At 41.1% G+C, this 27,262-nt stretch overlaps 1 protein-coding gene across 4 annotated transcripts in view; it reads left to right on the forward strand.

The window, feature by feature from the left end:
• The window catches only part of CEP112 (centrosomal protein 112), a 389,712-nt gene that overhangs the window by 319,690 nt on the left and 42,760 nt on the right, over nt 1–27,262 (forward strand). The window contains exons 25-27 of one of the 4 annotated variants that reach the window (XR_004421320.1): nt 16,888–16,989; nt 20,621–20,685; nt 21,517–21,628. Coding sequence is in view for 3 of the 4 variants with exons in the window: in XM_033090398.1 (XP_032946289.1) it covers nt 16,888–16,989; nt 20,621–20,685; nt 21,517–21,520 (171 nt within the window). In the remaining variant the exon portion in view is untranslated. Of the gene's footprint in view, nt 1–16,887; nt 16,990–20,620; nt 20,686–21,516; nt 22,074–27,262 lie in introns of those variants that run through there. The other 3 variants (XM_033090398.1, XM_033090397.1, XM_033090399.1) reach the window with 3 other exon arrangements.

Below are 27,262 nucleotides of genomic sequence, written 5' to 3' on the forward strand. Positions count from 1 at the left end.
GATGGGCGAGTTGGTTTGGAGGCTGAGGCACATGTCAGTGCTGAAAGATCCAGTCCAGTCACTGGGCTGTGGCAGCTTAAATAGTGGCCGTCATTACATCGCTGACTGATTGGATGCGTCCAGGACGCCGGGTGCAAAGTCACAGCCCTCGGCAGAGACTCTCAGCCCCCGTCAAATAATCCGTTAGAAATAACTGGTTGAAACTCACCCTGGTTGAAGCAATAAGAATTTTTTGGTTCATGTAACTGAGTAGGAGTGTTGGCTTCAAGGGACGCTTAATCCAATTACTCAAAATATGTGACCAAAAGTCAGTTGTTCTCTGCCCAGGTTGTAGCTCTGTTTCCTTATTGTTGGCTCCATCCCCAGCAAGTTATCCTCCTCGTGGCTGCAAGAGGACGGCTAGCGGGTCCGGGGCCTGTGTTTCCAGGCTCAGTCAGCAGAAAAGAGAAAGTTTCTGTCTATAGCAGCTCCTGCAGAAGTCCTGGGCTCCTATTTCCTTAGCCCTGAACTCTAATTCTAGCAGGAACCTTGAGCAGTAGGCAAGTGAGAAGGCAGTTCATGCAGAGGAACCGGGTTAGTGAGGCAAACCATCCCCGGGCCCTGAGGCCACTAGACACGGGCTCTGCAATAGCAAGAGAAAGCCAACCGTCTCCAGCTGCTGGGCCTCGGATGCTAATGTCCCTCCGGTCCTAACTCCATCGTCTCATCAGCTTGTTAGGGCTAGGCTTGCAAATATACAGAAGACAGTGTGACACAAGCAGAGTGGGGATGAAAGAAGTCTGTTGTGTGGAATGGACGTCATTAAAATTGAGGTGGTACTATGAGCTAAATGTTTGTGTGCCCTCGGAGTTCCTATGTTGAAGCCCTAAGCCCCGGTGTGATGATACCTGGAGAAGGGGACTTTCAGGGGTTAGTTAGGTCACGGGGTAACCCCTCGTGATGGGATTTGTGCCTTTATAAGAAGAGATCTTGCACTGTCTTCACCATGTGAGGACACAGCAAGAAGCTGGCTGGCTGCAGGTCCAGAAGAGGGCTCTCCCCAGAACCTGACCTGCTGTCACCCTGATCTTGGACTTCCAGCCTCCAGAACTGTGAGAAATAAATGTCTGTTGTGCAAGCCCCCCAGTCTATGAATTCTGCTACAGCAGCCCGAGCTGACTAAGACAGGTGGGAGCCAAGAAGCCAAAGGTATCAAGATACGAATCCGTGAGGACATCGAGTCCTGACAGTGTTAGCAGGATAAGAGGAAGACTCTGCCAGAAACCTTGACCTTATCTTGGACTCTGCCCTCTCCATCAGTCACACTTTATAACCATCCATCACCAGGTCGTGTTACTTCTACCTCCAGAATGTCATTTCAGTTCTGTTCATCTCCATCCTCCCCACTCTCATCTTTGTTTGACTTCTAAGCATCTCGTCTTCAGACGAAATGCCTCTTTCTAGCTGGTCTACCTGCCTCTCCTCCCTGAGTAACCTTCCTTTGGTGCCACTGTCATCATGTTTTCCTCTGCTTAAAGAAACAACTAGACCCCACTCACTGCTACACTTCTACAGTTCTCTGTAGTCTGGGTTAATTGACTGTCCAGTATCATTTCTAAGCATTCCTCCGCATCTCCAGTCAGGCTCTCAGCTGCATGGGCTCTCAGCATCCATACCAGCCACCCTCATGTTTGCTTTGGCTCATGCTTTTTTCCTCCCCTTGGCATGTCCACGCACCAGATTTCTGTCCAGCCAGTGGCTGCTCACCTTTGGGAGCACAGCTCAACACCTACCTTCTCCCTCAGACCTTCCCAAACAATTCCATGCCAAAAAGATCTTTTTCTTCCCCCAAATTTCTGTTCTATGCAGTTTCCCCATAGCTGGATATATGGTGTTTGTGGGCTAATTTTGTTTCCCAACACAATTGTAAACTCCTTGACAACAGGGTTTAATTCTTCCTTTGTGTTCCCCACGGCGCATGGACTAGTGCTGGTAAGTTGTTGGGGGTTCAGCATTGACCAGGAGAGGTGAAGGGGGAAACGCTGGTGCAAAATGCACGTGGCCAGTTCTGGGCATGCCGGGGGCTGAGGTTACTTCACCAATCCTAGCAGTTTCCTACCTAACTCCCCACCTGGCTCCACCATACCAGTGGCTTGGAATAGTTTAAATCAAGAAGTAAAGGTTGCTCCAGAAATCCTGAGATGGTAGTTGAAAAGGCCTGAATGCCTAAGACTCACCACCCTGCGATATCTTGCACCTAATCCTTAGGCAGTCACACTGGCCACCCTACTTTCTTACATTTACCTCATGTGATCCAGAAACATAGTTGCGCTACACCATGGGTAGATTAAACTTTAAATCTCAGATGAATTTTCTCAAAGTTCCCATTCCATCAAACATTTGTTTTGCCTTCAGGGACATTTAAAGTATATATTAACCTAATTTCACAATACCACAACCCTTATATTTCCAAGATCACTGGACATGACAAAGGTCACATAAGCCACTTTTAGTGCAGGGATGTGGACTCTCCTGAGTATTTAAAATCTCCCTAAGGCCAGGAGGAAGCAAGATTAATTTTCTAAAAACTGGGGAAAAAATGTTAGCATAATGCAAGATAAAATAACATCCTTATCCCAGAAATCTTAGACTTTCTGCTGCCAACGTCAGTTTCGAATACATAAGCAAGCTAAAGAGAGGGAATGAAATTACTATGGAGTTCTTATGTTCCCATTCGGGCACTGTAGCTACACAGAAAGATCCTTCTGTGAGCAGCCTCCAATGGTTCTTGGAAATCAAGCAAAAACAAACCCTCTAGAATTCTATCTGAATAAGAAAAGACACCCTGTCTGTTTGTTTTCACTTGTAAATGAGGTGGTTGAAATTTTCACCATAATGTTTTACCTTGAGGGCCAGTAAATATGAGAAATGACATTAGTTGCAATAACAGCACACGATGTTCTGATTTTAAGTTGTGAATTTTCTCTGTCACTGAAGTAAAGAAAAAAGCTGTCGTGATGAGGATCCCGCAGCCCTCAGCCACCCTTTTTTCTTGGTCTTTTTACTCTCTACCAGGAATTCTTTGCAGACATCATCAGAATATGTTTCTAGATTTCAGTACATTTTTAATATTAAAGAAATGTCTCCAACTGAAAGAACAAAATCTTTCTGCTCTTTACTTGACCTTTGTTGGTTTGATGTGTTTCAAGAAAGATCTGGGCAACAGTTTTATAAAAAACACACTGAGACATTCCTGGAAGAGCACACTAGTGAAAATAGTAATGTAAAAAAGATTAGAAGAGGAAGCCTCTTGCTCAATCAAACATGACCATTGCCCTCCCCACACACTTTCTTAAGGTGGTGTTGATTTTGTCTAAGTTACGAACAAAGATACTTTAACCATTTCTCACAGAAATTTTACTTTCACATATGTCCAAGTGGACCAACCCAAGTTAGTATTTGTATGACCCATTTATCTGATTTGTAAAAATAGAACCCAGCCTCTCTTAAAAGACGGGGAGTAAGCTGCTCCCTGTCCCCATTTCTCCATGTGACCCAGAGCAGGTGTAGCCCTGGTTAAGGGGGCCCGGAGTTACACGGTCGGTATGGCCTGCTTCACACAAACTCCAGCCTACTTAAGAAGGCGGCGGAAATGCCTGTATGTTGGCAAAAACAATGCATGTAGTGTTTTCAAACTTCAAATACATAACGTAGCCCTACTTTTAAAAAGCATTGATCTCTAGTGCAACACAGAACCTACCCTCAGGGAACCCACAGTCCAATAGGAGAAAGCAGTGTGTAAATCAATAATTATAATATTATGCAATAATGAAGTAAGAGCAGAGGCTTTGAGGTAAGGAAGACTTAGACGTGGGTCTTCGCTCAACTACTAATTATCTGTGTGACTGTGGAGAAGATGGGAACCTCAGCAGGCCTATTCCTTCATATGTAAATAGCCATAAAAGTACCACACGGATTGGTGGGAAGATTAAAGGGAATATAATACATGCAGAAGGGGGCAGTATGGTGCCTAACACGTAGGAAACATTCAGTCCACGATGACTATGTTCCTAACAGTCATAACTGCTAGAAGCACGAGACCCTGTGGCATCTTAGATGAGAGAATGGTTACCTGGATGAAGGCTGCGGAAAGGGTTCCTGGCGAGGGTCCTACATGAGAACAGTGAGTGGTGTTCCAGTTGGTGGGGAGGAGGGAAGGGCATCGAAGGGGCACAGAACACCATGTGCCAAGGCAGGAAACACAAACGCCATGGGATTGGGGCGTGGAATACAAGTCATTACTGGAGCACCAGGTGTCCTGGAAAGTTAAGCTAAGATCAGATAAGAAGGTTCTTAGATAATCTGTGCCTAAGAGATTGTCTTTAATCTACAGGCAAGGGGGAAAAAAATCATTGAAGTATTTTTACGATGGGGTGTGGGGGCCAAGATGATCAGATCTGTGTTTTAGAGAAATGGGCAACAGTGGGAGACTCAGGTGAAGAACACACTCGAAGCAGGACAGTTACGGTAGGTTTGTTTTCCTGTTTTAGAAGTTAGAATGTATTAGTGTCCAGTCAGAAACCTTGAGTTTTCCCCTTTGTCTTCAGAGTAAAGCATGACCTTCAACATCCTAACCACATAGTTTCCACCTGTCTCACTTGTCCCCTGCCCACCACACGACCTCCATTCACACCTGACTACTGGATAGTCCCTAAGCTTCCCACACACGTTCACCTATATGCTTCCTGCTCTCCCTTCAGCCAGCAATTTCTTCTCCCTCTTATCCATCTAGAAAGTTCCTACTCATTCTGCAACAACCAAATCGAATCTCATCGCCTGTATAAAGATTTCCATTTTTCCACTTAGAAGTCATCAATCTCTCCTATTCCCATCCATGGCCTATTATACTTCAATTATGTATTTGTGTAGCTCCTTTTCACATGTCTCATGCACAAAGTGTAAGCTTCTCAAGGACAAAAACCATTTCACAGTCACTTTCCTCATGCCCCCAGCCCTATGCAGAGTAATCACCCCTGAACCGAGGCTGGATACGGATTCTGAACATTGTCATTCAGAAAGCCTAAATGAAGTCTTTGGATAACTTCACGTTCCCCAACTTTTAAATAGATAAAAATTCCTTTTATCTCTGCTGTGTAAAGGTGAATAACTCATGAATTTAGTCAGTGACCTTACGAGGGTGTTTTGCAATCTTCTGCTCTGAGGTGGTGGGGTCCCTGCTCCCGTTAGTTGGGAGGTAAGGGGATTCATGCACAAAATCCTCATTAGTGTTAATTGAGCTGCCTGAGTAAATCCCGGGCGCCCCAGTAAGACAATGGCCGCCTTTGTGCTTCTATTTTGTGTTGTGTATAGGATGCCATATCTGGCAAGAAATGCCTTCTCGAACATAAGGAGATAATTGGTACTTTGAGGGAAAGATTTAACTTATTTATAATTGTTGAGTTTAAATATGCAGAAAAGAAAGAGCAGTCATAGCTTGCCTCTCTTGAAAAAGGCTCTCATACCGGGTCAAAAATCTCTGACTAAATCAGGTATTTTAAACGATATTCAACTGAAGGTTAGACACGGACCCTTCTATTATAATTTTTGCTTCAAAATAGGAAATAACATGCTTACCAACAAACTAATTCCGCCGTAAACTCTCCTTATTCGTAGCATCGCTGCTCACAAAAATCACATGACTCGTGTGCTACGTAGATGGCTCGGTTTCATGCGTGGTGATGCCAAGGAGGCAGATGACGGAGGTGCTGTCACCTTCCTTGGCTTCTCTGTAGCCTCTGACACCTACCTGCTCTCCCTCCCTGTGAAACCCAAGGCCCTGCGCCCACGCTCCTGACTTCCACCCCACCTCCCTGGCCATTCCTGATCTTTCCCTGGTTCTGCTCCCTCCCTCATGTCCTAAATGTTGGGGCCCCTTGTGGATCTTTGCTCCTGGGACATTCCTATTCTCTCCTTCCCCCGTCAGAGAGCTCTTCCAGTCCCAGGGCTTCGGCTTCCTCTTCTGGCACATGATTCTCTGGTCTCTAGTCCTGGCTTTTCTCAGAAACTCCATGCCTGTATTTCCTCAAGAATGTCTCCTTGGCACCTCAAAGCAAGTCGCTGCAAACCCAGATCGCATCTTTTCTCACAGTCACGCACGGGCCAACTCCCTCTGCCCGTTGCCTTCTCTCTACAGTAAAATCACGTTTCCTCAACACACGACTGAAGGTATAAATTCTCCTTTAACCTCTCGCTTTTATGTCTTACAAGCCAGTTGTCAGCTTCTGCTCTATGACCGTCCCGTAGCTGTCACCTTAGAGCAAGAGCTCCTCACTCTCCTCAGTCACTCCAGCCACTCCCACTGTCCCCTACATCCCACGCTAACTCCTCTCCTCAGATTTCTTTGTAATATTTCCCAGTTAATCCTCGCCCCTCCTCCACCTCCCATGGCATATGGTCGCAGTACAGGTTTAGATGTCAGGTTTCAGTCCTGGTTCTAGCAGTGACTTCTGTGAGCCTGTTTCCTCATCTATCTATCTCCCAAATTCTATCTAGGGATTAAACAGCATCTTCACAGCATGTGGAAGATGATATATCAATTCCGTAAAACCGTGCCTGGCATAGACCAGGTGTCCATAAGTGTTGGTTTCTCTGTACTTTCTCTATTTTCCTACTACATTCAATCAAAACTTGTCAGCAGGTCTTTTACTGCCCCCCATAATTTCAAGGTCCCACCCACCTATTCAACCGTAGATTTATTTAGTCATTAACTCATTAAGACAATATTTACTGGACATTTACTGTGTGCCAAGTGTTCCAGCCATACTTCAGTGTACAAAGAGGACATATCCAATGGATTCCAAAACCCCCCACCAGCCTTACTGAATACCACCACTGCTCCATAAGTCTTCTTGCGTCTTTATTAACAAAGTCAGTTAAAAGCCCCAAGAGTATTTTTCCCCCCTTGGTTGGGGTTTTGGTCCTCCGTTGGCCGACATTATCTTTTCGGGAAGTGTAAAACAAGGGCTGATCCACTCTCTTTCTGAAAGGAACGTCAGGCTCTGCAAACCAAGGTGAAATCACCCGGTCCCTCCCCCACGTGTCTTCTCCAAACTCTTTCCAAGATGTATCTTAGATGTATCTTAGAGAGTCAAGTGGACAAGTTTCCCTCTGCCTCAGATAAAGTTACTTGGCCCTCCAAATGTCCAATTTCTTCAGCATGTCCCTCCCAGACGTCCCCAGTCAGCCTTTCTCATTCTCTGCCCCTAGAATTGCTTCACGGGTCATAACCCTGTAAGACTCACACCAGGCTTTCTTTGAAGGAAGGGGGAGTGTTCATCGTATAATATCAATGTAAGTGAAAAAAATATTAGGAATGGTATTAGTAAGAAGAAAAACATTAGAAATAGCAACCAAAAGTTTATATTCTAGTGAGAAAGGCGCTGGCATTTAATTTCAGGGAAAACAGAGAAGCATGAGTCATTTAATATCACAACACTATAAATAAAGTCAGATAGTGAGTTAAGGTGAAGTAGCATAGAGCAGGGAACAGAGCATGGATGAAACAGACTCCCCTCCCTCAGGGTAAATCTCGGAGATCACTTTTGATCTCAGCAGCCCTGTAGGCCCTGGTGTTTGCCTCCGAGTTTCTCAGCTTTGAAGCTGGCCTCCTTATTAATAGCCACGGTGATGACAGAATCTGCTCTTTGTGTGTAGGGAAAGGTTCTGTGATTAGTTTACTCTAGATATTCTGAAGATCCTGTCATCTTAAGACAAAGACCGACTTAACACCACACTCCTGTGCTCTGAGGTTTTGATTCATTCATTCACTCAGCAAATATTTATTGAGTTGTGACCATATGCCAGACACTGTGCGAAAGTCTGGGGCTGCAGCAGTCGGCAGAGCGTACACACTCACTACCTCGTGACCCTCCGTCCAGTGCAGGGCTCAGCCAGCTTTCTGTAAAGGACTGGATGGCCAACGTTTTAGGCCATGAAGGCCATAGGCTCTCTGTCAAGACCGCTCAACTCTGTTGTTGTCATGCTGAAGCAGCCACAGATGAGGTGTAAACAAATGAGCATGGCTGTGTTCCTATAAAACTTTATTTACAGAAGGAGGCAATGGGCCAGATTTGATCTGCAGGCCAAAATTTGCTGATCACTGGTCAAACCAATACAACTCATAAACGCAAGTTAATATGTTGTGTATTCTATGTTTTTCAATTAGGACTCTCTTAGATATGACAGAAAATCCAACCCAAACTGAAACATCTAAGGAACAGGGCTAACCTCAGGTGCAGTTTTTCTTCTCTCTAGTTCTCAGGTCTTTTTCTTCAGGATTGACTTCACTCTCAGTCCTCTCACTCCGTGGTAGCAAGATGGCTATTACAACCCCAGAATGACACCCCCCCAAAGTGAAGTCCGGGGGATGAGAGTCTGTGTCCCATGACTCTCGGTGACTCCGGTTACCTAGATTTGGATCACGTACATAGGCCCCAAACAGTCACGGCATGGGTGAATATGATGTGATGATTGGCTGGACCTGGTCACATGCTCCAGCCCTGGGACCTTGGGTGGGACAGAGAATGGAGGAAGGGTGGATTCGAGTTACTAGAAGACTCTCGAATGAATGCTGGGGGGAAACTTCACAATTATCCACTACATATATCTTGTGAATTCTAAATGAGTACCTATGAAGGCCACATTTGTTTATAGGAGCTCTATAACATGGTTTCAGCTTTTTCATCTCCAGCAGGAGGCAAAGCATACAGCTTATATGCCAAATGCTGTCCAAAATTTTAGTATTTATTCATACATGTTTATTTCACGTCACAACCTCAATCTTCTTTAAATCTTTAATTCATGAACAGATTTGCGCAGTTTATTCATAAGGTTCTGGCCTTTGACTGTCTTACCCAATTCCCACATTTTCTGTGTGTGTTAGTCCTCTGCTTTTTGGTGTCAGGAGTTTTGAACTATCTGAAGCTGGACCTAGAGCATCTAAACCTATTTAAAGTGCTAGGTTCAAATCATTCTCTTTATCGTCAGGCCACCATTTTCTCCACAGTACCGCAAAACTGTTCCTCCTTCCTGAAATCCTAACCCTTTCCAGAAACTAGTTCATGTTCCCCTTCCATGATAGAGGTCAGCAGGTGCTTCATTAATCAGCCACCCCCTTTCCTGGGAGGCCCAGGCCTATCCAGCAGCAGGCTTTCAATTCCTTGGAGTGGGAACTGGTCCTATGAGCTGCAACCTGAGTTTGAGGAGACACCAGTTGAAATATAGAACCATAAAACAAAACCATCTTGGAGAAAGTGGGGGCAATGTCCATTTTAAAGGTTAAGAAAATTGTGGTTACTTTTACATTTTCACTTTATATTTTACAGCCAAGTACACAAGCAATGCTACAGAGCACCTTTCTTAAAATGGATCTCTTGCCAGTTGCTGTGGCAACACATAATACCTTAACCCTACTAAAACATGAAATTTCTTAGAAGGCAGTGCATTTTTTCTCAGCTGCACTAGAGTATTTTTTTGCACCATCTTTTTCTGTGTCTTATTCTTCAAAGCACACTGGAATCCAAAATCAAACCTATAAGCTCTCTCTCTATGTATAGACTCACTCCCCTCAAAAGCCCATGCAAAACCTCTTTGTTGCACAAAGGACCCGTCACTCAGAAACACCCTCCACAGTTCTGTTTGTGTTACATCAGATCACTCCCAGCAACTTCCCTCCCTCCCGGTGCCCCGGCCCTGCCCACCTGTTTTCAGAAGCCGGGTGTCTTTTTTATGCTCTCACTCACCCCAAACCCCCCACTGCAGTGCCTCCCCACGTTCACCCTCCTCCTGAGTATATACTGTGCTCCAACGCTACTTGTCTCTCCCTCATCTCCTACCCCTACAGTCCCCCACCAATCAAGCTCAGTTTGCTTTATGACCTTCAGCTCGGCCAGGTGTCAGAGGCCAGGGTTCTGAGTAAACTAATCCACAGTGAGTGAAAGCATCTGATAATCTCCTTTCACCCTCCCATGTATTTCTAACTGGTAGGAATCCAGGCTGGATGGAGAGGGAGTTTTCAGCTGAGCTCCTTCCCTTAAAATCCTTCAGCATGGAGCAGTGATTCCCCGCCTGTGAGCCAGAGCTGTTGGCAAGGGTCTGAGAAAATCCTTACCCACACCAACCATTGTCAGTTGCTGGATATATAATACGGCTCAAAAGCAGGTACTACTGTTTTTCAATGTATGTAGACTGTTTTAATTATAAAATACAAATTCATTTAAAATTGACTCTGAATTCATAGAAGCTCTGTGTCATTATGTCCTTAATCAGTGGATACTAAAAAATACAAAAAAAGGTGTAAATGGAGCCCTTAAATTAATCATAAACATATGCAAATAATTTCGTATAAGGATTCATAGTATTTGCAAATAATTAGAAAGCAAAAAGTCTAATAACAGAGGATTGGCTAAATTAAATATGTAATTCATTATATATAATATGTAATGAAATATATACATGTATCAATATATACATGTAATGAAATATCTCCATTATATGATGTAATGATAACTAGCATTTACTAAGAGCCACATGTACAAATTCTGCATGTATTAAATCATCTAATACTCACAACCTAGAGAAGTTATGATTCCCATTTTCCTGATAAGGAAGCTGAGGCACAGAGAAGTTAACCTTCCTAGGGCCCACAGTTTAGGGGCACAACCCAGATTTAGCTCCAGATATTCCTGCTCCAGAGTCTGGGCTCCTAACCCCCCACTTTACTATAGGAAGTTAAAAAGCAGGTTACAGTACAGTCTGTGCTTTTGTACAAGATGGCTCTGTGAAGTCATATTATGAGGCACCCTTCTGCTCAAAACACTCAACAGTGATTGGTAAAATATAAGAGGGAAAAAGCAAAAGGAAGTATTTGGTGTCAAAAGCAAGATGGACATCTGTGTGGCCCAGAAACAGAACGGAACCCCAGAGTGGTGAGTGAGGCTGAAACTCCAAGTATGGGTCTGAGTCCAACAGCAGGCAGAGAGGCAGCTGGGAGGAAAGGCCCAGGGGTAACAGGGACTGAAAGTACACACAGGGCTCCTTGACAGGTGAGTGACAAGAGACTGGGTCACAGATTGAAAGCAAAGGCTGGTGTGAGCCCCCATTCCTGAGGGGAAACTGAGGAAAGCCATTGCCTACCTCTGCTAGGGCTGTGGCCTAGCAGACGTGGGAAAGCAGTTGCTCCAGACACAGGTCCATCACCAGGGCCGACAATCACCCCAGATCAGGGCCTTCCAGTATCCAGAGGTCCAGGTGGAGACAGTGGGAAAACCCCATGGGACAAGAAAGAATCAAAGAAAAGCGAGAAAGGCCCTATGTGAGAAAAGGCATCCAGGCATTTGGTGAATGAACTGAAAGAAAGGTAACGTGTCTGGTGTCCCGGATGTGAGGGAAGCTCTCAGGGATAACAGGAGAGTGAGAGGCAGAGAGTGGCCAGACTCTGCAGGACCTTGTCGGCCACATAAAGGAATTTGATTTTAAAGGTTAAGCAAATTCCATTCAAAAACAAAACCAACAAACCAATATGGCACGAGTCCAGGTGCAAGATGCAAATATTCTGGATTGGGACGGTCCCAGTGGCAAAGCAGAAAAGTGGAGCAATATTTAGGAGATAACATCAATAGAATTCTTTTTTTTTTTTAATTTTTCTTTTTTATGTCCCAATTACAGTTGACATTCAGTATTATTTTATATTAGTTTCAGGTATACAGCATAGTGGTCAGACATTTATATAATTTATTAACTGTTCCCCAATTAGTCTAGTACCCACCTGGCATTAACATCAACAGAATTCTTACTTAGTTCCCTTTTTCATCTACTTAACTGACCCCCGAAATGCTTGGTTGGACTTTGTGAGGTAATATTAGGCAATACTATCGCTTTCCTCAATTGCATCACTCTTACCTTAAAATGCAATAATAAATGACTATGCATGTCATTTTTTAAAAAAAAATGTAAAAAAAACAACCACAGTACTTATCAGTTACAACTCGGTAAGTGGCCTCCCCTTTTCTCACCTCTTTAAAAGTGAATTCAGTGTTGGGTGCATTGAAGCTTACAATAAAATAACTTGTGCTTGATGTACCGGCCCTAAGTTGTTTATACAAAGCTGTCCGCTTCCATCTTACTTACTGTTTTATTATACAACAAGAGGTTGACATAGTTTTGATATATTGACATGGCTAATTGATAGAGTATTTTTCAAATAAAAATACCACTAAATATGTTTGAGTTCTCCCTTCATATTTTTAATGAAATTACAGATTTCCAAGGTTCACTTTTTTCTATGTCATTTTTTTATCTCCAGAGTCCCTCTTGGTTCAAGTCAACTACATATTCTATATACTTTGTAGACTCTCACTTATGCAAATGAATATTTATCTGATTACCCGGGATATGAGTTTTACTTAATTGTCATGCTGAACTCCAGTTATGGGTGTTCTCGGTCTTCATACCCCATTTTAAAAATTAAAGGAAATATTGTCAGTGCTCTGCCTCAGAGGGAAAGGTGGGCAGTCCGTTGCCATGGTGCTTAGCACAGCTATCTTTGGTCACATAGGTACCATGTTATACATACACCATTTCCACTCAGCTTACAGGGGTCTTATTATATTACAGAAATGTCATTGTTTGTCATGGTGTCCTGGTTTTCCTCATTTTTCTTGCTAAAGGTAAGAAGATGAAGGAAAGTAGAGAGAAGTAACCATTGTGGAGCGAGGGAGGTTTATGTCTATTTGGTGTGATGTGGTTGAGGAATGTGGGAGAGCAGACAATTACACACAGTGCTTTCTGAGGGCAGTGGGAGTGCTGAGGTAGGATGGAAATGAGCTGCAACAGTCCTGGAAATTCCTCTCCAGAAGTACTCAAATGAGGACAGTCTTTGAATTCTTCTGCATTTAATAAACATCACTCACTAGTATAATCGGACACTGTAATGAAAATTAGTATTCAAATCTAATAATAAAATTGATTTACATGTAAAAATTTTGATCTCCCTTAGTAAAAGGAATTGAATGTTCATCAAACTCTTTGCTTAAATCAATTCAAATGTGGGAAAGCAGGAAGAAAAGAGAGTGGCATATTTAGCAGTTAATAGTTTGTGATTAGTCTATAGATAAATGTTGTCACTCCCTCATTATTTCTCCTCAAATACTTCCTGGGTCAGAGTTGGGGATAGAAAAATGGTAGCAGAGTCAAAAGTGATATAAAGGAATATAAGGTAACTCTTCCTCTTTCTCATTTTCCATGTGACCAACTTAGATATATTCTTCACTGGCTGGACTTTAACATATGTGCTTATGTGGAACTTTATTTTAGGTCAGTATGTGCATTGCCCTTGTATAGATTCTTTTAAATAGTCTTATCAAATCTTTCATAAATTAAAATTTTAAACCAGTGGGAAAATATGGGGAACCGAACCATATTGAAACCAACTGTTGCCCTTGTTATTATTATCGTTATAAAAAAAAATTTAAAAAATACTAGATATCTGGAAGGAAATGCATCCTATCTCCCTTCCCCAGCCCCTGTTCTATTTCGGAAAGCACCAACGTAGTGGATGGAACTGCTCTAACTGGTTGTGTCTGAATTCCTTTTCCTTTTGGGGTGGAAGAAACATTTCAGCATTTGGAAAGATTATTTGAGAAACTGCAGCGCATAATGGCTAAGACTATGTGCTTGAGAGTCAGACGACGTGAGTTCAGATCATGACTTACCTCTCTGTGTTCACCTCACTGGGAGGTCAGAGGACTAAACACTTATTACAGCATTTAGAATTGTATCTGGTACATAGAAAGTACTCCATAAATGTTTGCTAGTAGTAACCTCTTACAAATTAGAGGAAACCAGATTGGTTAAAGTTTTCTATGACTTTATTAAAGTAACAGGATTCTGCTGGTTTAACAATTTTTAAATTCAGGATATGGGTTAAGGATTCAGAGTAGTAATATTTTCCCAACTGATAGTCTCACTCCTAGGTGAAGTAATTTCAGATTTTCCAAGGGTTCACTCAAATCCACCAAAATCACAAAAACAAGGAAGAAAGGAGGAGACAGGAAGTAGAAATGCCTGGATCCTCAATAAAAGCTGGAAAATATAGCATACTGAATTTAAAAAGTGATGGAAGGAATAGTGGTGATCAAAAAGCAACCTTGCACACACACAATTTTCTGCTCTCTGTGGCCCAGCCTCCAATAGAGGAAGACCATCAAATGTGAAAAGTGAAGTGGGGGCAAGAGTCAAGAAAAATTACGAGCATTAACCAAAGGGCTTAAATTCTTGGTCTTGATCTGTAAAAGTATTGAAAAACTGAGGAGAAATAGGCCCCGAGAGCAAACGAAATAATAGATTTGGTCAAAGGGTGTTGAAGACAACAAAACCAAATCATAGCTGTGGTCTGCCACCCAGCTTACTCTCCCTACCTCAACATTCAGCAAAATAGTTGGTTCCATTCAAAAATGAGGTTTAATTTTTTTAAAGAGAAAGGAACTCGCATAAGATTCTTGCTAGACTGAGAGAGAAAGAAGGAATGTGAGCCAAAAGCAAACAAAGAATGTAGCTCAAATGGGAAATTACCCAAGAAACAGAGGGAAGGTTTAGACAAATTATAGTTCTTTATATTATAACAAATAGTTCTTCACAATGTCAAAGCATTTACAAAAATATTCATGTATCTCTCTGTCAAGAAAAAAGCTGGGGGGAGACAGAGAAGAAGAAAAAAGAAGAGATGTGTTTAAAGATTATGTAAGTCAACAGACAGAGGTGTACAATGATCTCTCAGATCTTAGGAAAAAAATGGTAAACAAAAATCAAAAGATTACAGAGATTGAAACCATATTAGAAGAAACAAAAATAGAAAAAAATCACAACTGAAACTATCCAAGGAAATACGGTAATCAGGAATTCTCATAAAATGAAAGTATAAAATAATAAGTAAAACAATAGAGAAAATTATGATTATGGACAGCTATCAAAGAAGAGCCTACACATGCAAAATCTATGTTCCTGAAGAAAAAATTCAAACAGAAATAAATTCATATATAATATGAACACATATACCAATAGAATACAAATAATCCTTCTAACAGAAGAAACTTTTCTTCAAAGAATTGAATTTGAAGATAGAAAGGGCACATACAATTTCTCAGAAAAATTCATACCAAAACATATCCCAGTGAAACTACTGAATCAAGGAAAAAGAAAATCAGATGCACATCCAAGCAGAGAAAGAAAGTCACACTCAACATGGAAAAAAAATTAACCTAGCTTCAGACTTCACCATAGCTATATGAAATGCCAGAAGACATTGAAACAAATGTCTCAAGTATTTATAGAAAGACAGTGGGACTGAAGCATTTTTATACCCAGCTAAGTTGTCTTTCAAATGGACAGGCCAAGTGGGCAAACATTCTAAACAAACAAGGTTACACGAAATAGAGAAAACATGAGAACTTTTTTAAGAGATGTAGCTCAAAATTTCAGAGCCAGTGTTGAGTGATAGAAAAATATAGTAGTCAATATAGTAGCCTGTGAACCCTCAATAAATACTGCCCTTAAGGACTGATTTCAAATCATGTGTTTTGCTTTTCACTTGCCTTCCATTGAGTCAGCTGACAGATATAATTATGGGACTTAAGTCCAAGAAGGAAAACTGGGAAAAATCAAATAGTGCATCAGTGGGAGAGATTATTTTTCATTGTTTCTGTTTTTAGGAATAAATCACAAGATTCTAATGTACCTGAAAAAATAAAAAAGAAAAACTTTGCCATAAAATAAAAAATTAAATTGTAAAACATTTGCCCTGGGATTTTAGTAGGTAATAAAATGAACTATTTGAACACATTTCTTCCTTAATTCAGCTTAATATAAGAAAGGTTGGGAATTAAAGGCTAGTAATTTTAAATTATCCTCAGTAAATCCATAGACTTGTCTAACTGAACTCAGTTGCACATATTTTCATAGTATATTATCTTATTTCTAGATGTGTTCACTGAATCATTTATGGGATACACTGCAATTCAGCTTTAATATTCAGTTAAGTCATACATGGTACCATGCAACAGATTTTTAAATTCTGTCACATCTCAAATTAGGAAGAAGATAAATAAAGAGACATAGCTAGAGAAATACACCAAGACATTTCACACTCACATTAATGCATGCACCTCTTCATCCTACTTAGGCATATTCTTCCAAAGACTTTTCTTTCACCTTCCTCACTGGTTTCTATCTTTAGATTTTAGAGAGATGAATGAGATGAGCCATGAACCTTTCCTTTACCAGCCTTGTGGCCATTAGTTGTTGAGCACAGGTCTGATTGTAGCTGGAGGGAGAGGGAAATCCACGAACCAGAGAAGTACATGATGACAAGTGTAGATTCTCCATTCATATCTTCATAGTCATATGGATTATATCAAGAACCCGGGTACCTACCCAGTTTGGGAAAGTCTTAAACCAACAACATGCTGCAAATTGTCCTCGAATTTCAGCTTACTATGATCAAAATCTACGTGCTGCTCAAGAAAAGGATGCAAGATTAGCATAGTGTGTACATCATGAGAGGAGAGCAGAGAACAGGTATTTTACTTTCCAGGGCTAAAAATTGTGTTAACAAAGATGTTAAAGAAACAAAGTGTTGTTACAGGGACTGTCTCTCCCAGACTCACAAGGACAGACAGAGTACCTCTTTCAGTCTATAACTGAGTTTCCTCTTATTATGTGGTTTTCAACCACATGTAACAAACTTAACCTTTGTTATGAATGGATACTATTCTGGAATTTGTTAAACTCAAAACAATCATTTCTGTGATGTAAAAAAAAAAAAAAGATAAACTTTCATTTTTATTTTCACTTTAGATAACTTACATACGACAAGAATATGAAACAAAATTCAAAGGGTTGATGCCAGCATCTCTAAGACAAGAACTTGAAGACACCATTTCCTCCCTAAAGTCACAGGTAATTGCTACAATCAAGGTGTTTTCCAAGAGTTTTCAGGATGTGTATATCCTGAAAAGAGATTTTCAAATAAGTTTTATTCTGTATTGATGCTAGAAATCAGTGTGAAGTCATAGCATAAACTACTCCCCAGGATGAATTGGGTTTTCTTCAGGATGGTGTGGGGAGGGGGGTTAGAATTACTTTCTTACGAGTTTAAGAACTCATTGTCTCCATAAGATTTTCTTAAAAGCACCCTTGAAATTGAAAAGTTCAGTCATGGTTACTTTTATTCATTCACAGTCTACATTCCAATACAGCCTCACCCTTTTATTCTTGGTACCAGGCCCAAAATGCCATTACTTTGCACACTGCTGATTCCTCACTGTGTACAGAGAATTGCAAGCATGGCTAAGTTGGAAGCATTTTTATTCTGGTGTGTTTTATGTGGTTGTTTGACATAACAAGGTGCATTTCAAATTCAAAGCAGAATAATGACAAGGTATTCAAACAATTAGGTTAAATATTCCTTTCTAAAATGTGTAGTTCTTGGTAGTTTATAAAATATGAGAGATAAAATTGATTTAAATTTATATATTTAAAGTTATTTAAAGACTTCCAACATAAGTTTCCTCTCTATACTTCTATAAACATATATACTTATATGTGTTTCATGTATTGCTAGTCTAATGAGGTTTTTAACTCTAACATGAGAGTTTGTATATTCCCATTTCTAATACACTTAGAAATTTAAAACATACTTTTTTCCTACAACAATCATGTTCCCTCCATATTTCTAAAAATCCTTTTATGGCTGAGATTGATTAAAAGCAATAGATAGGACCCAGAATAGCAAAAAACATTTTGAAAAATAAGAATAAATTTGGAGGATTCACACACTTCCCAATTTCAAAACTTACTACAAAGCTATAATAATCAAGACAGTGTGACATGGTCAAAAAAATAGGCATATAGATCAATGGAATAGAATTGAAAGTCCAGAAAAAGAACACAAAAACCTTACATTTTTTAGTCAACTGATTTCCAAGACAATTCAATGAGAGAAAGCTAAAATGTTGCTGTGATAAGTGGATAATAATCCACATGCAAATGACTGAAGTTGGAGTCCTTCCTCACATGTTATATACAAGTTAACTCAAAATGGATCATAGACCTAAATATAAAAGCTAAAACTATAAAACTCTTAGAAGAAAACTCTAAGAAGAAATCCTTTTAGAAGAAGGAGTAAATCTTTGGGCCTGGGCTAGGTAAGAGTTTTTTTAGCTATGACACCAAAAACACAAGCAGCAGAAGAAATGAACAGGTAAATTGCATTTCATCAGAATTTAAAACTTTGTACTTCAAAAGGCACCATTCAGAAACTGAAAAGGGAGACCATGGAATAGGAGAAAATATTTGCAAATCATTTGTCTAAGAAACGTTAAAAAAGAAAACAACATATTTTTTCTGGAAAAGCTCGATGAGGGAAGGATATCTTTGTGCCATGAACAGTGCTTATCACATAATAGGTGCTCAGTGAGTTTATTCACGACTAAAACAAATGATGTAGTCTGATGATACTCACATTAGCTATGCATAATGTGTAAGATGAAACAGGGAGCAAATTTTAGCCGTTCCTTTTATATTTCCCTCCGTAAAAAGCCTCTTATCTGACAATGAAATGTTCAATGTATCGATCCTTATTCTACTGTAGGCTATTGCTTCTGCAGACTACGAAGTTGTGCTGGGCTCGGTCCTACCCAAAAATAAGTGCAGCAGGAGAGCGGTAACTTGGAAAGGGTTAAGTGATCTTTATTTACATGAAAAGCTCCCTTCGAGGTGTGGTTTACCCATTAACTTTGTAGGCCAGCTTCCATGGGGTCATCAGCTATGGAGGACCTGGCACCTTCAGAAGAATTTTTTTTTTTAAGAAAAAAAGAAAGGAAGGAAGAAATCTGATATCCACCTGCAGGGTTTCTGTTATCATTCATATCATTTCACTGTAATAAAAGCCACTTCAGCCTCCTCGAACTGGATGTTGACCCAGAAAGAGAGTGCTGCCAGCTGCGTTAGGGCCTCAGAATTGGCAGCTGCACGGAGGAGTCACAGGCCGTATAGTGAGCAAATTTAGTTTGAAAGCACAGGTGCCTGTGTTTTTTGAAAATTGTTGGAATTCCAGTTGCAAAGCACGGTGGGGGAAGGGAAGTTGAATCAGTGTAATCCTTACATCTGTCAAAATTATCAATTGTCCCTTTGAGCAGTTGGATAAGACTAAGACCACCATGGTGATATTACAAATAAGCAAAACCGTGGGGACCACTTGGATACGTACCCATTTAGAAAGACTCTGCTTTCCTCCCTTGCAAGCACATTTTCTATTCTGCCAGCTGTACTCTCTTGCATAACTATGTTTCAGAATCAACCGTTGCCATGGTTTCAGTTCAGACCAAAGAGGCAAGAGTAAACAATTCTGAAATGATCAAATACCACTGACTCTTGATTATATCAAGCTATGGTATATGTTATCCCAAAAACCATTTCTATTTGGTTGTATAAGGTGCTTTTGAATTTATACCTGATATAGATATCTTTAATAGTAATAGAAATTTATGCTTCAAAATAATCAAACCACGTTGCAAAGGTCTGCTTTAAGAGAATATGCTAAGCCACCTAGTTTCCTCCATCTCACAGCCTCAAGAGTGGGGGGCATGGGGTGGTACCTGCTATGAGCTCTGCACTAGGCAATTTCTATTAGTCATTTCATGTCATCCTCATAACCTTGGGAAGTAACTGCCATTAACCCCATTTCGCAGATGAGGCAACAAGAGCTTAAGTAACTTTTCGGGCGCCACAAAGGCCAAGCCAGGAATTGAACCCAGGTTGGCCTAACTCCAGACAAACTCAGGCTTTTTCCACTACAAAATATTGTCTCTCCAACCTCAAGGAATCCCCAGGAAGAACTGAGGTTTGCAGAGGCAATAATTTTCTTTTCACTCACTCATTGATTCATTAAGCAGCTAGTGGATACCAGCTCAATGCCCAGCCCTATAAAAGAAACTGGGGATTCAGAGATGAGTGAACATCATCCCTACCCCCAAGGAGCTCTCAGGTTTGGGGGAGAGATATGAAAACAAACAATCACGAGGCCATGTGAGAAGTGCTAATGATGGAGTTAGTGCAGGAGTACAGAGGAGGGCGCTATGACTGCCTAGGGTGGGAGCCGTGAGCAGCTGGGGAGGAGTCCAAGAATTCAATAGATGAGGTGACATTTGAACCGAATGGTGGACGATAAATAGGAGATTGCCAACCATTCCAAAAAGAGAAGCGACCTGTGCCAAAAGGCAAAAGAGTATGAAACACAAGGTGGTTATGCTGCGAAGGTGTGAGGAAAGGTGAACCCGCAAAGCGAGGCTGGGGCCAGATCAAAATGGCTCAGCAGTAAGGAGTTTGAACTTGACTCTGTACTCTCTGATGGGTTTTCAGTAGGGATGCTATGTGACCGCATGTAAAAAACACAGCATCAACATTCAACAAATCCTCTGAGTTTTATCTAGGGAACCGTCTGCATTTAAATAAAGTCCTACCATACTATTTGCACATTATTACCACTAAAGGCACAGTCACCTCTTCTCATACACAGTGTCTTTTCTAGGTTAATTTTCTGCAAAAGAGAGCGTCCATCCTTCAAGAAGAGCTGACCTCTTACCAAGGCAGAAGGTACCGCCCTGGATCACTATGCCTTCTGATTAGTTTGTATTGTTTTACACCTGTGAGTCTCCTGGCTGACGTTAAAGTCTTTATTAAAATTCTTAAATATAATATCAGTTTTTTGTAAAGGCTTATTTTTAGTAAATAGCCTGTCTTTGAGAAGTCACCCGCCCCCCTTTTAATCACAGTGCTTAGTCAGTATGATCAGAATGAGATGAGAGAATCCGCAGGCGCCTGGCAAGTCCAGGCCTCACCTGCACAGTCACGACAAGATATTGTCTTGAAGCCCAATTGCAGGATTAAGGAGACAGTGTCTTCCTTTTAAGATAGTGAAATGATGCAATTCTTAATATGGTAGCCCACATCTTCAAAGTCCTGAATCCCTTGGAGGTTTGGAACTGTTACAGATGTTCTACAGACCCAAATAGATAAATGGCTCAGGGATGTCACAACACTCGCTATGACTTCAATGCCCCGTGTGTACTTCTCAGGGGTGCACGGGATCGGTTTTGTCAAAGGTTCCCAGAGACACTGCAGACATAGATTATGTTTGCCTGCTCTAATTCACTCCATCTTCCTTTCCGTGCAGTGAAAGACCAGACCACTTATTTGGCATTAAATTAAAAGTAAAGACCCTGTGAATCATGCACTTTTCAAAAGAGTCTGTTGTTTCAATCGATAAGATTTGATCCTTTATAGGCATAAATGGTGCAATTTTTATATCAAATATTCTTTTCTAACCTCTATCCAACTCCTCTTGAATTAAAACATATTTTATAACTGACATTCCCATTAAACCTAGAGAAAGTCAAAGTCATAACTGAGATTTTTGATTTTCAGGTAACTGCATGAGGACTTCCCCAAGTAACACCGGACAGTGTGATGGAGTCAGCTATCAGAGTTGCACGGTGGACTTCTTCCAGCAGGTTTGAAGATTTGGATAAAGTAAACTGTGAGATCAATGGCATTTTTTGATACTTAAATGTAATTAAGGTCATAAAAACATTCATCACTCATACATTAACGGGGTGGTTTTATTTGTGTCTGCCTAAGTTATTTTTTTAACATTCCTTTATTTCAGATTTCCATAATTTGGAAATAATTTTTATTTGCATCTGAGTGTGTACTGAGAATTCCTTATATTGGGAAATGATTTCTTGCAATATTCCTGGGTAATGCTTTTGTGTAGAATTTTACCAGTTGCTCAAAATTTTACCGTATGATCAAAATCACATTTGTAGTATCATATCAGATTTTTTAACATGTTTACATTGTTTTCGTGTTCATATTCATATTTTATTAAAGTGTTATTTTGTACTTGTCAATTTTCTACTTTTGTTGCAAGTCATTTGCTAAAATAAATATGACATATGCATGGTATTTTTCCCTAGAAAGTACGGACAATCTCAAGTTATCCTATGGGGAAAATTACCTATGTCATGTCAAAGATCAAATTCATAACTAGTGCATTTATTTAGAGTAAAAATCACTGGGTCATCTGATATCAGTCCACGTACTTCTCATGTTGGTATCTAATCTGATCCTGGGACTCCAGAGGCAGAATAGTATAAGAATTATATGTAGCAGCTATGGTTTTATTGTTACTTTCTTGATCTCTCTTTTTCTGATTGTTGTTTTAATTAAAATATCATGGAGGTTTCAGTCACTGTCTGGATGCCAATGAACAGTTAAATGCGGATTGGTTAACTCTGATTTGCCAACGAAATTTTGAATTGCAGTCGATGGATGCTCAGTGCTCCTTTGCCTACATTGTGGTGTGTGCTGGGGGTCGTGTTAGACACTCTTTAAAAATCTGGACCGTGGGCGGGGCTGTCATCTTCTGGTTTACTGTAAAAGGATGGGGCCAAACATTTATTTACACTTCTTCAAAATTCTTTTCTCTTTCCCACGCCCAACTCTGCTATTTGCTGCCCAAGGATTAATTACCCGTTTCTGCACTGTAACTGAGACATGGAGATGATAAGGAAGTAACAGGTTTTATAGCCACTTCCACGGCCAGGGCCAGGGTGAGCCTACGCACTGCACTGCCTTGCCTCTGGCCGTCAGTCAGAGGCCTTGCGCACTCACACTCAGTCATCTGTGCCCAGTCACCACCCTGCCGGGAAGGCTCACCCTAACCCCTCCTCCAGGAATACAAGTCCCTGTCCTTTGAAAGATCAGGTTTGTCTTGCACGTACAATAAATTATAGCCCCGGCTTAAAGAATATTCAGGAAAAAGCAGGATTGTAGCAGATGCTGTTAAAACCACCTAACAGATCAGGACAGTTGGGACTCAGACGATGATTTAGTGCTCGGAAGGGAAAGATTAAGGCTACATGATTAATTTTAAGTACTTCTCTACAGACCGTGAAAAACAGGTTGAAGCTCAACAGATTTCATTAGTAAGGTTATTAGCTGCTTGAAGTGAAAATACTTTGTGAATTGTACTGTATGCTGGAATTGGAACTCCCACTCAAGAATACTTGTTTTCCATGAGTAAATATCAGTAGGTGTTTTGGAAAGTTGCCTGCTATTCTTTCTTTTCCTTATTTCAAGGGTTATGAAATTACAAACACTGGTGAACCTTTGACATTACCCAGGTCCTGTTTCCCTTCAGAAACGTGTCATATACGTCTGGGAGTAAATGGACTGAAACTTTAGGTCAGTTTGATTGTATGTGATAGGAGTACGTGGCTGACACTAATGTTTTTGTGAATGTTCTCTCTCTGATAAAGGAAAAGAAAGAAAAATTGCTCTTGGTATGTTTAAAATTCCTTACTGAATTACGCACTGAGTATCTAAATGGCTACTGAGAGAAAAGACAAGTGCTCAGGAGATAAATTATAAACATTGTGCCTTATTATAAAATCATCTAAGAGTTCATCTTTCTTTTATCTGGAGGAAGATCAATTTTCATCACAAGTGCCTGATTTAGTTACATTTCAAGTCATTACTATTGGCTGCTGCACCTGAGTCATCCACCTGTGCTTTTACATTGCAGCACGTAATTGTCAACAGGTAATGGTTGAGAAAGCATTAGGAGCAAGCTGAGCAGAAGGAAAGCTGTGGGATCACATTGTTCTTGGTGTGCGTTACTACCCAGTTATGGGGTCGGGAAGGAGAAGGGTTCGCGTGAAAGTTAGCTGTCAGTCATCTGCATATGTCATGGCTTGGTCTGAGTCCACCATTTCTGCGTCACCAAACAGTGAGCCACTTCAGGGGTCTGACCCCCTGATTTTGCAACCTCCCCACTCAATAATCAACTCCTCAGAGGGCAGCCATCCAGGGTACAATGGAGACACAAGAAGGACTAAGAGAGAGGGAACCAGGAATGGATGGACTTGCTTCATAGTTTGTACAACAGAATTGACTGTGACTCAAAGGAAATAGCTCAGATTCAAGCATTATTCTGTACTGCCACGTATTAACACCGATTTCCTCAGAAACAGGGCTATGCATAGAGTAGCGGTGGGCAAACTCATTAAAGGAATCGCAGAGAAAGTGCAGGAAGAAGAGACTGGGAGTTTGAATTAACAATTAACATCTCCCTTATTGAAGTGCATCACCATCCACAGAAGGCAAGGGTGTTTTAGCTTTCTTTCTAAGAGAAAAGGGAATGGAAAGGTAAAACATCAAAAATGGTGGGAGAAAACTTTCAGAACACAAGGTCATTTTAATTCATGGTTTCCTTAAAAGAACTCTCTCTTCTCAGCTTTCATATTTTGTTCAGAAAGGTCGTTTCTTTTAAGCCTTGTCATTAAAGACAGTTTGTTCTTTAAAGTGAATTATCAAAGGGTATAGAAATTGCAAGTTACTGAAACTAAAATGCATGATCAATTTTAAGTCTGCTAACTGAAGCTTACTTAAAATTGGATGTGCTTTTGTCCTGGCAGCCCCTTTGATAAAACCAGAAAAAGATACATGGTTGGTCAATTCAAAGCAGGAAAAGAAGATAATTAGATAAAACTTTTTTTTTTCAACTACTGAAGTGTTCTTGGGTATGGAGACTTGATTAGGAAACTGTGGCATAGGCTATGATGGATTTGAAAAGTACAAATTTATATCCCAATTCTTGACCTGTATTAACATTCGTCACTGTATTGATTGTCTTAAGAACTGAATCAAACTTCAGATCATCTTATTTACCTCTCACATGGAGGAAGAGAAGTGGCATTTGTAACATAAGACTGAAAGAATTTTAAAATCTGATTCATTCACCGATGAGTTCGCTTGAAAATTCGTTCTTTCAGACACTTTCAGACATCCATCAAGCAAATGTTTTAAAACCAAAGGCCCAAGATGTTGCTGGAGGTTCTCCTGTTTCTAAAACTGAGCTAGTCTAGACATCAGGCTAACAAATACTCTTATGTCCTCTTTGGTAGTCTACCAATTAAGAGAGGCCTCATGTAAAACAGCTAGTTGAACACAAAGACCTGATCGTAGAGCAGAGAGGGCTACATAGTGAGAAGCCTGATATATTTCATTAGCTAAAAACGTGGTGACGTGAATGAAACCGTTTTGTCCATCTTCCTTGACTTCAGCTCGAAAGGAAAATTGGTTCATAAGTGGAATCTACCAATCAGCTTCGCTTCCTTAGACAATTCTCTTCACCTCCCTTTTTCTCTTCTCATTTTTCTATGTATGTAACATAATCTATAACATAAAGGGGTACAATTAATCTATAATATAAAGCGGTATAACTACACCAATATTTCCCAAACTCTACCACTTCAATCCTCTGATTCAGTGGTTCTCAAACTAGTATTCCATCAGTCCTGTTCTGTATGACTCATCTTGAAGTATTCAGATGTCCCATTTAGGAAATGTGGCGTGCCATATCCCCCTCTTGAAGATTTACACTTGTGTCACTCCCTCACTCATTCAGTCATGTAAGAAATAGTTACTGATTGCCTCCTATCTACTAGACAGCACATTAACCATCTCCATATTTAGTGGCTTAAAAACAATAATTTATCATCTTTCAGTGCTGAGGGTGGACCAGGCTCAGCGAGGCTGTTCTCAGTTGGGTTCCAAGCAGCGGCAGTCAGATGCTGGCTGGGGCGACAGTCACAGACCACTTGACGGCTCACACCCAGGGTGGGCTCACTCAGAGCACCGCCAAGGAGCCCTCAAGGGCAAGGCCAGCAAGAGACCAGACATGAGAGTCATCAGCACGTCAGGCCTGGGCTCAGCAATGGCACAGTGTCACTGCTGCTGGACTCTGTCAGAGACAGAGCCCACCAGAACCGCAACGTCACAATCTGTGGCCATCTCTAATCTGCCACACCGTGCGGTAAAGAAATCTACCTAACTTTCTTTAGCCTGGAATCTCTCCTTAAACAATTTGATCCATGGAATAGTTTTCCTGTGGTCCCCATATTTTATTGCACAGAATTCTGTGAAGTAACTGATTCGAAAAGCCCCAATCTAGGTGATTGCTAGAACGTTTCTTCCCTCTGCAAAATCCTGTTAATCTACGTTGTATGTCTACAATCACAGTTAAACGACGGATTTCGAAACACTGCTTGGGAAGCCCCGAGTTAGAAATTTCAGTAAGGCCATGCCTTCCTCTGTGATTCCTTCGAAAGATGGTAGCAACCACAGTTGTATGTTTCTTTCAGCTCTTCTCTGTGTGGGGCTTGGTGTGCATTGTTTATCGTAATTATCTTAGCAAGTGTATTATTATAAAGGTCCACCAAAACCCATACCCTGTGCTTAGCATGATTTTTTTCTTCTCTTGTGGAAATATCGGGCACATGGAAGGATGTGAACTTGATGAGCCTGGGAGGGAAAATTTCCTGAACCACAGAACACTTAAAAACTACTCAACTAAGTAGAGCGTAATCACCCAGATAAACAAACGAATCAGCCTCCTAATTGCCCCGTTAGCTTTCTCACGGCTGCTGAGTTATCTCTGTTTATGCCACTTAGCTCAGCTCCTGTACCTCGCTATTCTCGACTTGAACCTGGGTGGGGGGTGTGAATGTAGAGGAAGCCTTGGCCGCCATTCCACCCGCCAACTCTCTCATTCTTGCTGAACGCTGCACATCACTGGACGGTGGACCCAGCCTGGTGATCAGTGTGTGTTTTATAAACATCAAAACAGTTGGCTTGGCAGGAGTTCAGGTCTGTTCAGCAAGAAGCACCTGACAGTGGAAGGGTGAAAGAAACGTAGCAAAGACACCATTTCCCTAGGAAGAAGAAATCATTTCCTTACGGGGGCGGTAGAGTCCTGAGACTACTACACGTTTTGCAGACATATCTTGACATAGACTGAGATTTCTCAAAAGCGCGTTTGCATTTCCCGGTCTTGCTTCACACGAGCTCACTGAAGCCGTCATTTACCTGACATCCACCCCCATGTCTCTCTTCAAGTTTGGTGTCAACTCGGTTCCTGTCCGCTCTCCCTTGAACACTTTTGTTTTTCCCAGCTCCTGCAGTGTCACAATCCTGTGTGAAATCCTCTTCCGAACTGATAATTTGGCCCATGACATATCACTGTGTTTGTAATACAAATATTTATCCGAGCCGGGTGCAGTAGTTCCTGGAGAAGCCACGGCGTGTTGCCTCTGCGCGTCTCCACCCG

This window comes from Rhinolophus ferrumequinum, chromosome 21 (assembly GCF_004115265.2).
Source record: "Rhinolophus ferrumequinum isolate MPI-CBG mRhiFer1 chromosome 21, mRhiFer1_v1.p, whole genome shotgun sequence".
NCBI lineage: Eukaryota > Metazoa > Chordata > Mammalia > Chiroptera > Rhinolophidae > Rhinolophus > Rhinolophus ferrumequinum.